At 58.1% G+C, this 13,235-nt stretch overlaps 2 protein-coding genes across 2 annotated transcripts in view; both read right to left on the minus strand.

Annotated features, from left to right (window-relative positions):
• CHRNA3 (cholinergic receptor nicotinic alpha 3 subunit) overlaps nucleotides 1-284 on the minus strand; it is a 13,735-nt gene extending 13,451 nt beyond the window's left edge. Inside the window, exon 1 of the mRNA XM_006905380.3 lies at nucleotides 75-284. Coding sequence (XP_006905442.1) covers nucleotides 75-141 — 67 coding nt within the window. The 5' untranslated portion in view covers nucleotides 142-284. The remainder of the gene's footprint in view (nucleotides 1-74) is intronic.
• Nucleotides 285-2,883: 2,599 nt separating this feature from the next.
• CHRNB4 (cholinergic receptor nicotinic beta 4 subunit) lies at nucleotides 2,884-13,229 on the minus strand. Its single transcript, XM_015593671.2, has 6 exons — nucleotides 13,173-13,229; nucleotides 9,893-10,041; nucleotides 8,075-8,119; nucleotides 7,864-7,973; nucleotides 6,242-7,211; nucleotides 2,884-3,153 (listed from the first exon to the last, which is right to left on the minus strand). The coding sequence occupies exons 1-6, from the start codon at nucleotides 13,225-13,227 to the stop codon at nucleotides 3,013-3,015; spliced, it is 1,470 nt and encodes a 489-aa protein (XP_015449157.1). The 5' UTR covers nucleotides 13,228-13,229; the 3' UTR covers nucleotides 2,884-3,012.
• Between the last annotated feature and the right edge of the window lie 6 nt (nucleotides 13,230-13,235).

Below are 13,235 nucleotides of genomic sequence, written 5' to 3' on the forward strand. Positions count from 1 at the left end.
CCGGCGGGCCCGCTCGGACCCCGCAACCCCCTCTGGGGACACCTGTCCCTCCGGCCGCCAGCACGCCCGCGTACCTGGCAGCAGCAGCAGCAGCAGCAGCAGCACCAGAGGTGGCGGCACCCGGAGCGGGTGTGCGCCCATGGCCCGCCGGCCCGGCTGCCGGGACGCCCCGAGCGATCCGGGGCGCACGCGGCGCGGTGGAGACAAACTGGGCTCGTGGGCTCCCCGCGCCGCGGCCACTCGGAGTCAGGCGGGGCGGGGCGCGCGGGGCGCCCGGGTCTAGTGTCGGGGTGTGCTGCGCGGGCCAATCAGAGCAGGGCTGCCGCCGCGGAGGGGGACCCACGTGGCATTCTCTGCTCTGGCATGTCCCGCGTGTGTGCCGGCACCGGTCGCGCCTGCTTCTGGGACCCTGTAACAGCTCAGGTTTTGACGCGATTAAGTAAGTGTTAAGCATTTTCGGTGCGATACTGGTATTTGTGGTTTTGAGAGTCTGTGCGTGTAGGAGGCGGAGGATGGGCGTCCGCTGGGGCCGCATGGGCCAGGAGTCGCTCGTTCCTGAGCCTCCGTGAGTTCCCGAAGGGCTGTCATACTGTTTACTTGAGGGTGTTTGAAATGCTCCTTAGCAAAAAGTGAAACGAAAGAAGAAAAAGCCAAAAATGAGGTGTTGGAGATGGAACCCTCGGGGCACTGCGGGTCCAGCTCCTGGCCCCCTGCAGAGCCTCCTCTGTCCCCAACCCTATCTGCACCTCTAGGGGCCTCAGAAAACTGCGGTGACCAGGCTGCCCTGGGGTCCCTTGACCTCTCTGACCACCCGCCAGGTGGGGTGGGGCACCTGCAGGCTCCCTTGGGGGGTCCCTTCATCACAGGACAGGTGAGTTGCCTGTATTTCAAGAATGGGTCTCCTACCTACATTTAAAACACGCAAAAGGAGACATTTTGCAGGACCCGGAAAATGTCTGTAAGAATCAGGGCCCTACCCACCCGGCCCCCAGCTAGCGCATTCTCATTCTCTTGGCGTAAAGCCCTTCATTTGGAAATGACAGCAAATCACGTGTCCTGCCGAGGACTTGCATGCACAAGATACAAATAACCCTCAAAACTCAAAAGTAAGAATAGATAGGTGTGAGGAATCTTATTGGGGTGATGCAAATGTTCCAAAACTGGATTATGGTGATAAACTTGCTAAAACTCATTGACTTTTACACTTAAAATGAATGAGTTTTATGATATGTAAATTAAACCTCACTAGAGTGTTTTTTAATTCTTGTGCAACAGTAAGAAAACTAAGACTCAATTTTTAAAATAAGCGAAAGAGTTAAAAAGAGACTTCGCCAAAGAGGATACACAGAAAGCAAAAGAATCACATGAAAAGATGTTCAACATCACTGGCCATGAGGGAAAAGCAAACTGAAACCAGGGTGATGCACCCCGTCACATCCACCGGGGTGGCTGGGTACAAAGTGCAGCCAGTACCACGTGCGGGCGAGGACGCAGAGAGCTGGACCTCTCGTACTTGGCCTGTGGGAACGCAAGATGCGATAGCCCCTCCAGATAAGTCTGACAGCCCCACATAAGTTAAACACGATGCAGCAACCACACTCCTGAGTATTCACCTGGAGAAAAGAAAACATTTGTTCACACGTAAAATCCTGTACATAATTGAATGTTTACATAATTGCCCCAAACCGGTAACCTAAATGTGTTCAACATCCACGCGACAGAACACTGCTGAGCAAGACAGGAACAAACTGTTGGCCCCCTCGGCAACTTGGACGCCTCTCAAAGGCATTCTTCTCACAGGCTGCACACCGTGTGGCTCATGTACATGGCATTTTGGAAAGATGAGGAGAGGCAGGACCGTAAGGAGCGGCACGGGAGCGGGTGTGTGTGCGGCCATCTTGGGTGGTGGACGACATCTCCTATATCCTGATCACGAAACTGTGCACGTATTAAGATTCATTCTCTTGGCAAAAAGAGAGAGTTTTATATAAAATCATATAATTTTAAAAATAGAATTTTAAAAGTCCTCCTCCATTCCACAGATATTTTGAGCACCTACTATGCGCCGGGCAAAAGATAGAATGTTGGGGGCCAATCAGAGCACCTGTGAGGGAGACGCACCTGAACCCAGCCGTGACACACAGTGGAGTGGGAGCTGGGCTGTGGGTCACGGAGGAGGAGAGGGCCCCTGCTTTCATGTGGGGAGCCAAGGGCTGCTGCTCAGAGGAGGGGCATCTGAGCTTGAAGGAAGACTAGGAGCCATTCATTCATTCAACAAACATTTATTGAGCACCCACTGTGTGCCGAGCTCTGTCCTGGGTCCTGGGGATACTGCAGCCAACACAAAGGACCAGGTCCCTGCTCTCATGGAGCTCACACTCTAGTAGGTAGATGTGGGCCGTAGACACTCCAGCAAGAACCTCAGGTACTGAGGAGCGCCGAGGAAGGTGTCAGGGACTGTGGCCGTGAGGGGGACGCTTTCGGGTGACTGGAGAAGGCCTCTCAGGGAAGTGACACTGGAATGAAGCATGGATCGGAGTTCAGCTCTGGAGGATGTAGCCACGGGAAGAGCCTCGGAGGCGCCGGGGGAAGGTCTGGAAGTTACTGCAGGTGCACAGGCTCTGAGCTGGGAGGGATCCTGAAGTGTGTGACCACCGAAGGCCAGCGAGCCTAGGGGACTGGGGGAGTACAGGGAGACGGGGTGCGAGGGACGATGCCTGGCACATAGTAGCCGCTGCTGCTAAGCCCGTCCTTACCCTGGCACGGAGCTAAACTGTCGAAAGCCCCCTCCTGCCGGGGTTCCCTGGATTCCTCTGAGGCCTTCAGAGAGGACAGTCCAGGCCCCCAATCCTCGCCCCTCCCACGCCACGGCTGTTTAACGGGCAGATGGCTGATGGTCTCATTCATTTAGGGCCTCAGCAGCTGTGACCCAGAGAGAAACAGCAAACTGCTCACTGGGCCGCTTGCATCATCTTACCCCACAACTGGGGACCCTGGGGCATGCAGGGCAGCCTAGGGACCCTCGGAGGGCGCGTGGGTCTGGAAGAGGGGAGGTAGGAAGAGCCCCACGGTGCCCAGCACACACACAACCACGAACACCCACAGGAACAGCCGGTCGACCACCATGGCCACGTACTTCCAGTCCTCCACGACCTGCGGGCAGACAGAGGCGGGTCACATGGGTCAGTGCTGGGGTCCCCCCTGCTCTCTTCCTGTGCCCCGAGTTGGCCCTCGCTGTCTGGCTGGAACCCGTAGGCCCCAGGCCACTCAGAACGTCTGTGCCTCACAGCTCGTCGGCCTCCCCTACCCACTCCCGCAGCATCGCGGAGCCGCTGGGAGCCTGGGCTGTACAGAAAGCTTAGGCATGTGATTAAAACCAAACCTGACTGTAAACAAGGGGACGAGGCCTAAGGATCACAAGTTTTTCCTCTTATTTTCACTTGAAGCCTCCTGAGCTGGCTCCAGACGAAGGAAAACTTAGGGCTCACCTTGCTCCGTGGGGATGGGGCCCTGGGGACAGCGAGGTACCAGGAGAGCCTGCTGTTCAGTTTCTCACTCTGTTAACAGTTCCGGTAATTAAGGCCCAGCCTCCTTGCCCTATTGCCTGAGTCACTCTCAGAGCCCAGCGTGGGCTGTGGCCGGCCTCCAGAGGTGCCACCACAGATGCGTCTGCCTCCTCTGCCTGGGGCGATACCCCTAGAGAGCCCCAACATTCTGGCCTCCCTCTCCCATGCCTGTGTTTACACCCTGGCTCTGGTGAGACCCTCAGCATACTTTTCCTTGCGGAGACTGGCTGGATCGGAATTCAGCAGAGATTCAGGAGCTGGAAATTGCGCAGCGACGAGCAAGCTGACATCGGTGACCCAATTTGTCAGGGCCCTGTCAGTGGTGTGTGTCTGGATAATCCTGTGCCACCCAGCCCCAGGCCCCCAGCCAAACACAAGTGCCGCGGGCCAAGACCAGCGGGCACCGCCTGGCTCTCCACGTGAGCCTCCCCCGCTTTCTTGGGTTTCTTTTTGACAGCCCTAATTTCAGACGACTCTTTTGTGGTGTGTGTGCCTTCTCCCCTCTTTTTATATTTTGTGCTATTTATAGTGACCAGTTAATCACCAAGCAGGGTGAGAGTGCTGAAGCTGGGACCCAGCCTGGGCTGGATCAGGGGCAGACACACTCAGAAGGGAAGAAAGCTGCTTTTTTCCAGCCACCCATGCGAAAGTCGACCAACCAAATCCATCACCTTCTCAGTGTAGGACAAGAGAGTTTGGGGATATCAGAAGGATCCAGGTACAGAGCTTGGCTCTGCTCTGTGCCAGTGTGTCACCCTGGGCAAGTCACTGAGCCTCCCCAAGCCTAGCTTTCCTTGTAAAGTGGGGGTGGGAGCAAATGCCACTTCACAGGGCTCATGGAGGGTTAGCACTAATGGGTGTCGGGTCCCGGCAGGGTGCCTGCTGTGTGGCGGGAGCTCAGTGAACACTGGGATGATAGTAACGGGGGTGCTGGCTGGGTCCTTCCCTCGAGAGGCTTTTAATGAACTGACGTAGGCAGTCGGAAGCCTGTGACACCATGGGGCTGGGAGTCCTTTAGGAGAGGGGGCTCAGGGTGGGTGCCAGCTTGGCGGGGCGGCCGGGGACCAGAGCTTCCCCGTGCACGGGAACCACCGGGAAGCTGGTTGGAAACGCAGCTCCTGGACGCCTCCCCGAGACCCTGGCTCAGTCCCGGTGGCCCTGAAGCTGGACTTTGAAAAGGTGCCCAAGTGGCTCTTATTTAGCCAGCAGGGCCCCAGGCTGCACAGTAACGGTTGGGACCCGGTGATTTAGGTGATGCTGAGCTACTGAATGGTTTCCAACGAAAGGGAAGCACAATCAAAGTAATTTTCTTAAAAGCAAAGTCTGATGGTCCTGGACAGCTGTGCCGCTCATGCTGGCGTGTGCCCGGGAATCCCCTGGGGACCTGGCAAAACGGGTCTTGAGCCAGCAGGTCTGCGGGGCCTGGGACGCTGCATTTCTACAGCTGGTGTCCTATATTCCATGTGCTACCAACACCCCTCTCTCCTTTTCACAGTGTGAGTCTGCAGCTTCTCCGGCCTGCGCTTTTCCCCGCGTGCCAACTAATGGACTGCCAGAGCTTTCCCTGGAGGACGGGCTCGTGGAAGGGAGCCGCAGGAAGGTAAGCGGGAGGAGAGGCCCTCCTCTCCCCAGGCAGCGGCGTGTGGTGGGGTCAACGTCTGCTGAGAGGACCTGGTCTGATCAGGTGTTGAGACGAGAACGTTCACAGAATGTGACGCTCGCTCTGCCTGCTGTGGAGCCGCGGTGCACACTTCCTGCCGTTACCATCGCGTTCTGTGCTCGGTCATAGAACTGTCCTTTGCAGTGTCATACGTTCGGAGGAGTCGTTGGGACACCTGCACTCTAGCACTCACTGCTTGTCCTGGAGAGTAAATGCAACCTCTTTTTAAAAATCTGTAACTGTAGTCACCCTGCTCGATGAATCATGATCCTGGCTAGCGATAATATTTTATCTGATGTTTCTGTACTCTTAAAAGCTACAAAGGTTTGGCTACAAACATGTGGCTTCTTTGCAAGCCCGAGGAGGCTGGGAGCAGATGCTCTTGGCGCCCCGGCCATGTGTGGTCCTAAAGGCTGCAGGCGCCACTTCCAGCCCGCTGGCAGCCTCCCACTTCGGGAGCCTGCATCTCTCCTCTGCCCGGGGCTCCTCCAACCCCCAGGGTGCTGGCTGCACAACCAGCTGGCAGAGCCAGGAAGTATAACCCCCATGGGACGGGAGCTGAGGGGCAAATACCCACCTCCCTCCAGAGACCGGTTCTGCGCTTGCATCATCAGCGGGTCTCTGCCGGGCTGAGCTCCCCTGAGCCTCGGGCCCCGGGCCTCGGGCAGTAACCCACTCGCCAGTACCCACGTTGCTTTCATCGCTTCCCCGGCTCACTGCCCCTCCTTCCCTACTCTGCGTCCTGAGCTCACTGGTCATGTGAACCGCCTTTGCCCGGGTCCTCACTTCAGGCTCTGCTCCCGGGGAACCCAAGACTAACGGAAAGGATCACCCGCCTTCCCGCCGCCCACCCCGTGCACGAAGCTCTGATACAGCTGGGTTCCATTTTGGGTTCCTTACCCCCACAGAGAGTTTGCGAGCCCTTGTCTCATGAACGAACTGTGGGAAATGGGGGCTGGCCCTGTTGTCTGAGCCCATCCACTGGGCATGTGGCGGGGGCTGGGCAGCAACTTACGCTCTGGTCCTGATCGTCACTCTTCATGTGCTGGGCGATGAAGTTGACGCCCTGTAAAGCCTCCTGCACGTCCTGCTGGAACCTCCCGGAGGACCTCAGCCGGAAGTCCCTGGGGGTCCTCGCAGAGTCGGAGCCGGCGGGGGGCTTCGCAGCCGCAGAGGCAGGATTCACGAAGTACATGGAGCTCCCGTAGAGGTTGGAGGAGCTGGCCGGGCCCGTGGCCGAGGCGGTGGCGGCCCCAGACTGACTGGGCTGGGGGGTCCTGGGGGCGCTGCCGTCAGGGCGCTTCATGAAGAGGAAGGTGGGCAGCCGGCGCAGGAAGCAGCGCCTGACCCAGGGCGCCATGGTGTGCGTGCTGGGTGAGCGGTGGTGCACGTTGAGCACGCACACGCTGGTGACGATGGAGAAGGTGACCAGCACCATGGTGAACATGAGGTACTTGCCGATGAGCGGCACGTCCAGGGACGTGGGCGGCACGATCTTGGAGATGAGCAGCAGGAAGACGGTGAGCGCCAGCAGCACGGAGATGCACAGCGTCATCTTCTCGCCGCAGTCGGACGGCAGGTAGAAGACCAGGATGGCCAGCGAGGTGATGAGCACGCAGGGCACGATGAGGTTGATGGTGTAGAACAGGGGCTTGCGGCGGATGACGAAGTCGTACGTCACGTCCACGTAGCTGGGGTCCTTCGGGTTCACCGTCCTTCGCCCCGGGAGGGCCACGATGTCCCATTCGCCACTGGGGGTGAAGTCGTCCATGCTGGCCGAAGGCGACTTGAGGACCATGTCGATCTCCGTGTGGTCGTAGGTCCAGGAGCGGAACTTGAGGGTGCAGTTCTGCTGGTCGAAGGGGAAGTGCTTCACCTCGATCTTGCAGGCGCTCTTGTAGATGGCGGGGGGCAGCCACAGGATGCTGCCGTTGGAGCGCACCACCACGTTGGTGTAGAGAGACACCTCGTAGGTCCCGTCGGCACTGGGCAGGGGCGGGGCACGGAGGAGAACCCCATGAGGTTCGCGGGCAGCTGCCAGCCAAAGAACCCCACAGGGAGTGGCAGGGAGTGTCCTCGTGTATTAGCTCATCTAGGCCTCCCAACAGTCCGGTGAGGTAGCTCTTGTTTATCCCCGTTTTACAGATGGGGAAACTGAGGCTCGGAGAAGTCAAGCGACTGCTTCAAGGTCAGAAAACTAATGAGCAGAACAGCCGAATTTGAACTCCGTTGTCCCTGCACCCCGCACTCGTGATCATTTCACGCTTCTGCCGGTGTAACTACTACCCGGAGCCGGTCTCTTTGGCTCCCCCCGCCTACCTAACGTATTTACACAGAGTAACTCGGCACCACCGACACCTAGCCCTGACCAAGCGACAGACGGTCCAAAAGACGGTCTGGGGGACAGAAGGGGCACTGGACTTGGGCTTGGGGCGCTAGGCCCGGGCCCAGCTGTGCCTGAGCGACTCTGGGCCTCTGCTTCCCCATCTGTAACTGGGGGCGCTGGCTCTGCTCACCTCTACCTCCTCTTCCAGCCTGATAGCTAGGATGTTGGGGCGACGCGCAGATGGGGCCTAGGACTGGACTCGGGACCGGAGAACCCCGGAGGCTGGGACGCCGGCCAGCCCCGCCACTCACTTGTTGTAAAGCACGATGTCAGGCAGCCAGATGCGCTTTGCAGGGATCCTCAGGATGTCCACACCCTCGTAGCAGGAGCTGTTCCAGGCCAGGCGGTAGTCGGTCCACTCCTGAGCACACGGGCAGGGCCCCGTCACTCGTATGTCGTCGCCACCAATGGGCAAGCTCTGGAGGAGAGGCCCTCGGGGCTGGGGACCCTCAGGGCACTTACCTGTTTCAGCCAGACGTTGGTGGTCATGATCTGTTCTCGCTCATTCTGGGGAAGGAGAGGGGCTATCAGTTCACTGGGCGGGAGGAGCCCTCCACGGGCCGCTTCGTCACGCAGGCTCTGAGCTCGAGGGCCATGCGCCCCACGGCCATCCAGCCTATCCTGGATGGTGTCTCACACCCCGCATGTCTAGACGAAGCTCACGATCCTCACACAGGCTGGTCCTGCATGCACGGTCCGCTCAGTGAAACGCACCCGCACATGCCCCATACGATCTTCTTTTCTGTCTTATCCGTTCTTGTTATTTGTTGAGGCCTTTTCCATTGGCCTCTGCCTTCCAGTTCCTTAACCTCATCTTCTGCTATAACCAACCTGCTGTTAAACCCATCCTACGATGGGCTTCAAATTCTCCGTCAGTATAATTTTCTTGAACATATCAGCTATTTTGTTTTTAAATATTTATTATTTGTTGATTCATTTTTCGTAGCGGTAACATTCACATGCCATAAAGTTTACTATCTTAGTAGTAGTTTTTTAACAGTCTGTGTCTGACTAAATCTGGGTATCTTTTTCCATTGTCTTCTTTCTGGCTTTGGTCTTTTCTTACTTCGTCTTGCCTTATCGCGTGCCTAGCATATTTTTTTCTGACTTTATAGTCACGTGTCACTTACAGTCTGAGAAACACATCTTCATTAGGCGATTTTGTCTTTGCGCAAACATCACAGAGTGCACTGACCCACGCCGAGGCGGTACAGCCTACGACACGCCTGGGCTGTGTGCCATAGCCGACTGCTCCTACCGTGTGTTAGTGTACTGAGTACCGTCGGCAATTGCAATGTGTTGTGATCTGCTGTTACGATGGCTGCGATGTACCAGGCGATAGTAATTGTTTGGCTCTGTTATAATCTCATGGGAACACCGACGTATATGCAGTCCGTCGTTATTCGGTGCGTGACCGTACGTGCCTCTAGGGAGTGCGGACTTTGGCTTTAAGGCAGGCAGTCAGAGGAGGGGCGGATCCCTGTAACCCAGGCTGTGTCCGAGCTGGTTCGAAGCAGGTTTAGATTTTGTGAGGCTGGACTGTTTTTGATTCATTTTTACTCTTAGGGGTTGTCCTCTCAAGGTTTCCATCTTCTTAGCGAGGCTCAAGCTTTAATATGTGCCACCCCGGCCCTGTGAAAGTGGCAACCATTCCCCGAGGCCTCCCAGCCTCTTAGCCGCCACTCTGTGTTCAGCTCCTTAGCCCCCCCTGTCCACCAATCATTAAACTTGGGGAAAAGCACCAGAGACCATCAAGGTCACCTCCTGGAACCTGGTCCCTCAAGTCCCGGCTGAGCTCTCCAAGACTTCAAACGTATTTTGATGGCGGGGGCGGGGGCGGGGGGTCCATCTTTTCTAATTGTCCTTGTGGAAAAATGAGTCTGCGACAAGCTATTCCGCCATCACTGAACGTTGAAAACCGCCCATCTTTAAAAAATTCTCTTAAAGTTGAGGTGTAATTTACATACAGCGAAAGGCACAGATGGCAAGCGTACGTTTGGATCAGTTTTAACAAATGTGTTACCCATGTAACCCACCTCCTTTCAAGATACGGGGCATTTCTATCACCCAGAAAGTTCTGTCGTGCCTCAGTCCTGTCCTCACTCCCAAGCGGAGAATACCAGATGGACGATCTGGGACTTCGTGCACAAGTCTGGGCGATGCCACAAGTGAAACCCAAGTCACCTGACTCCCAGCCGTGCACACTGAACGGCGACCACTTTTCCCAAGACCCAGCCAGGGCACCAAAATCCCACTGAGTCTCTCTCCCCCTGCACCTACCACGCTGATGAGCTGGGCCAGGGAGAGCTGCAGCTCGATGGAGATGAGCTGCAAGGAGCTGGTGGCTGGGCGGATCAGGTTGTTGTAGCGGGTTTTGTTCAGAAGGTCGTCCATGAGCTTCTCCTCAGCGTTGGCCACGCGGCAGTCCCCTGGGAAAACAGGTCAGACCTGCTGGCCCTTCTCCAGGTGACACCCACTGCAGCTGACGGCAGTGGAGCGGGGAGCTGCCAGGGCCGGGGGCACAGGGGTCCTCGGGGCAGGCCTGCCTCTCCTCGGGACTGCCAGTTTAGTATTCCAGAGGGAGCTCTGCGGTCCTCCCACGCGCCACCTCTTCCTCCTCCCGTTCGCTCCACCAGTGAGTGGCGCCCCACGACTAGACACCTAGTCCAGACCTGTGTGTCTTCAGGTGGCCGCCGAGTTCTATCGATTCTACCTTTCAAGTCTCTCCGTCTCCCACATACACCCCTCCAGCCCTGGTCCTTGCTCACCACCTGCCTGGGCTCTTCAGGGAGAATGTGTTGGGGACCGGGGGGCACCTTGGAAAGAGGAACACTCAGAAGAAGATCAAGGACACCTGAGCTGGCGGGAGAGCAGGTGGCATAGGATAGAGGGATAAAGGAGGCTTGCGGGTACCAGCGAGGGGCTGTGGCTCACCAAGCCTAGGACTCAGACTCCATCCTCCCCTGCAGGGCCAGCTCCCCATTTTACCAACCCCCTCCCTCTGGGCGGGGCCACAGGGCTCAGAGCCTGAATGGCTCCAACTGAGCAAGTGTGAGGCAGACTCCCGGGTGGGTGCTGGGTGGAGCCACGGCCGCAGGAGCAGCCTCCACCCTGCCTGCTCCATGCTCTTTCCAACTCGCTGCCTATCTGGAGCAGATGCAATATTTAGTGCCCTGTGAAAGAGGCTCCCAGCGTACCTGCTGCTGCTGTGCCTCCCCCAGAATGCCCCGGGCTGTCCTGAGGGTCCTCCGATGCTTGACCTAGATTCTCGAGCCCCTCCTCTCATGGCCTGGACCCCCTCCCAGAGGCCCTCTGCCTGAGTGCCCTGGAAGCCAGTCTGCAGCCCCAGGCTACAGCTGCAACCCTCCCACAGCCTCGTTAGTGTATATACTTCGGCTGACTAGTCTTTTCCTAAAGAGGGGTGTGACTTGTCCAAGCCCATCTGGTATGTCTGGGGCAGCTCTGGGGTCAGAATCTGCAGGTCCTGGCCCCCAGCCCTGCGGTTGTGGGAGAGGCTGGATCCACAGCTCTGCAGCCCCAGGAGGCTGCTGCCACCTGGGCACCCGAGAGAGAGCCACGGCTACTCGGCAGGCTTCTGGCTCCGAGCCCCCCGGAATGCTCAGGTTGCCCATCTTTGCACCTGTCCTGCCTCTCAGGCAGTCAGCTGGCCCCGAGGGACCCTCCTCCATCTTGAGGACCACCTACGGGGTCCTGAGTTAGTGGCTCTGAAAACCATTTAGCCAACGCTTTGTTTTTCAGCTGGGCAGCCTGAGACCAAAGAGAGGAGGCACTTACTCCAGGAGCCCCAGCAAGTCAGGGGCAGAGCCAGGTCCAGGCGTCGGTCAGACAGAGGCCTCGGGCCTTCTCTCCTGCCTTGCTAACTTCCTGTACGGAGGCTGCCCCTGCAGTGGCCTTGGTGTCCGGAGCCAAGTGTGTCCTCGCTCACACTGCCGCTTGGACTTGTGAGTGTGGGGGCCCTGGTGGGGATGACCAGCAGGGCTGTCGCGGGCTAGAATGAAGTCCTCGCCCCCCAAAAGGAGCCAGAACGACATGTGTTTAGACTTTCCAGTCTGCCGCTTTGTGCCTGTGAGGGCTTCTGGGTCCAAAAGATAGGGGACGGGCCCTGCGCCCCCAAGAAGATAGGGTGGCTGTAATGGGTGGAAGTTTCTGGGGCGCAGTGGGTCACACCCCAGCCCTGTGAAACAGCCCGCCACTAGAGGTCAGTCGCGACTCAGTGACTCTGACGGGCTGTGGGCCGGCCTGCCTCTGTCCAGGGCCTTCTTTCCCAGGCCTTCTCTGGAACAGAGCGGGGCTGAGGATCGAGGGGACACAGCAGGAACGCTAACCTGTGTGAGCCTGTGTACAGTTTGCAAAAGCACAGCTCGTCTGACAATCTATGTTGGAAAAATGGCAAGATAATCCCTATTTTGGAATCACACTACAGAAGGTGAAGGTCACAGACTCTCCTTTGCAAGTGGGCATGTGAAAGGCAGAGCGATTTTCAGTGCGTGTCCTTCACCAAGGACGGGGACGGATTCGTGTTTGTTAAAAGGCAGCTATGGGTTTAAGAAAAGTTGGGAGTTTTACCTTTTACATAAAGCTCAGCATTATTATCAGTAGCTTGTGCGATCAGATGTAGGAATCACCTCGATGCTGCGTAAATGCAGATCCCCAGGCTCCATTTCCAGAGGTTCTGATCTGTGAGCCCAGGACTCTGTGCTGGGTGATTCTGGGACACGTCCCTAGGACCATGCTTCAGAAACATTGCAACTGACTCGCACATCTGAGTCCCCAGTCTGTAGACAGGGCCCATCATCCCCAGAGAACAGATAGGGAAACTGAGGCTCAGAGAGGGGAAAGGAAGGACACGGGGTCACCAGCAAGTGGTGACAGAGCCAGGACGCTGACTGCGGTGCGGCCGCTGTCTTTGTGAGAGCCACTATATCCGCAGCCCTTCCTCCAGCCCCCCTGTGGTGTGCCTCGTCCCAGCAGATGTGGCCCTGGTCCTCTAGGCTGACCGGGGCCCAGGACAAGCCGCGGCCTTCTGGTGGGAGCTGACAGGCTCCTCGGTGCTCAGGCTGGGAAATGCCCAGCACATCTGGGCTCTGCCTGGAGGCTGGTTTGGGTATCCTGCCAGGCGTCAGAGCCTGCAGGTTCCTGAGTGGCCCTCCCCACGCTGGTGACCAGAGGCGGTGGTGTTTCCTGGGAGATCCACCCCAAACTGCGCACATTTCGGGGCTGGCGGGGCGGGCAAGACCCCTCCCTCCAGGACTGGGCGCCAGGCTTGCTCCCGGTGTCCACAGTCGCAGGGAGGAACCTGTGGGACCCGAGCCGGGCCGCGGCCTCCCTTCGCGCTGGGCTGAGCGGAGCTGCCCGCACAGCCCCTGTCCCCGACCCCCCACGCGAGGACGCTGGCCTCGCCCGGACCTCACAGACCCGCTCGCCCCAGCGGCCCGCCCCCTCCCGCCGGGACAACCTCGGCCACTCCCCTGCCACCTGTGGCCGGTCCAGCGGGCTCTGCCGGACCGGGGCCCTCCCGCCTTCCCCAAAGAGCACTCACCGCGCCCGCAAAGGGCGGCCAGGGAGAAGAGGACCAGGGGGTGCGCGCTCCTCATGGCGGGCG

This window comes from Pteropus alecto, unplaced genomic scaffold (genome assembly GCF_000325575.1).
Source record: "Pteropus alecto unplaced genomic scaffold, ASM32557v1 scaffold60, whole genome shotgun sequence".
Classification (NCBI taxonomy): domain Eukaryota; kingdom Metazoa; phylum Chordata; class Mammalia; order Chiroptera; family Pteropodidae; genus Pteropus; species Pteropus alecto.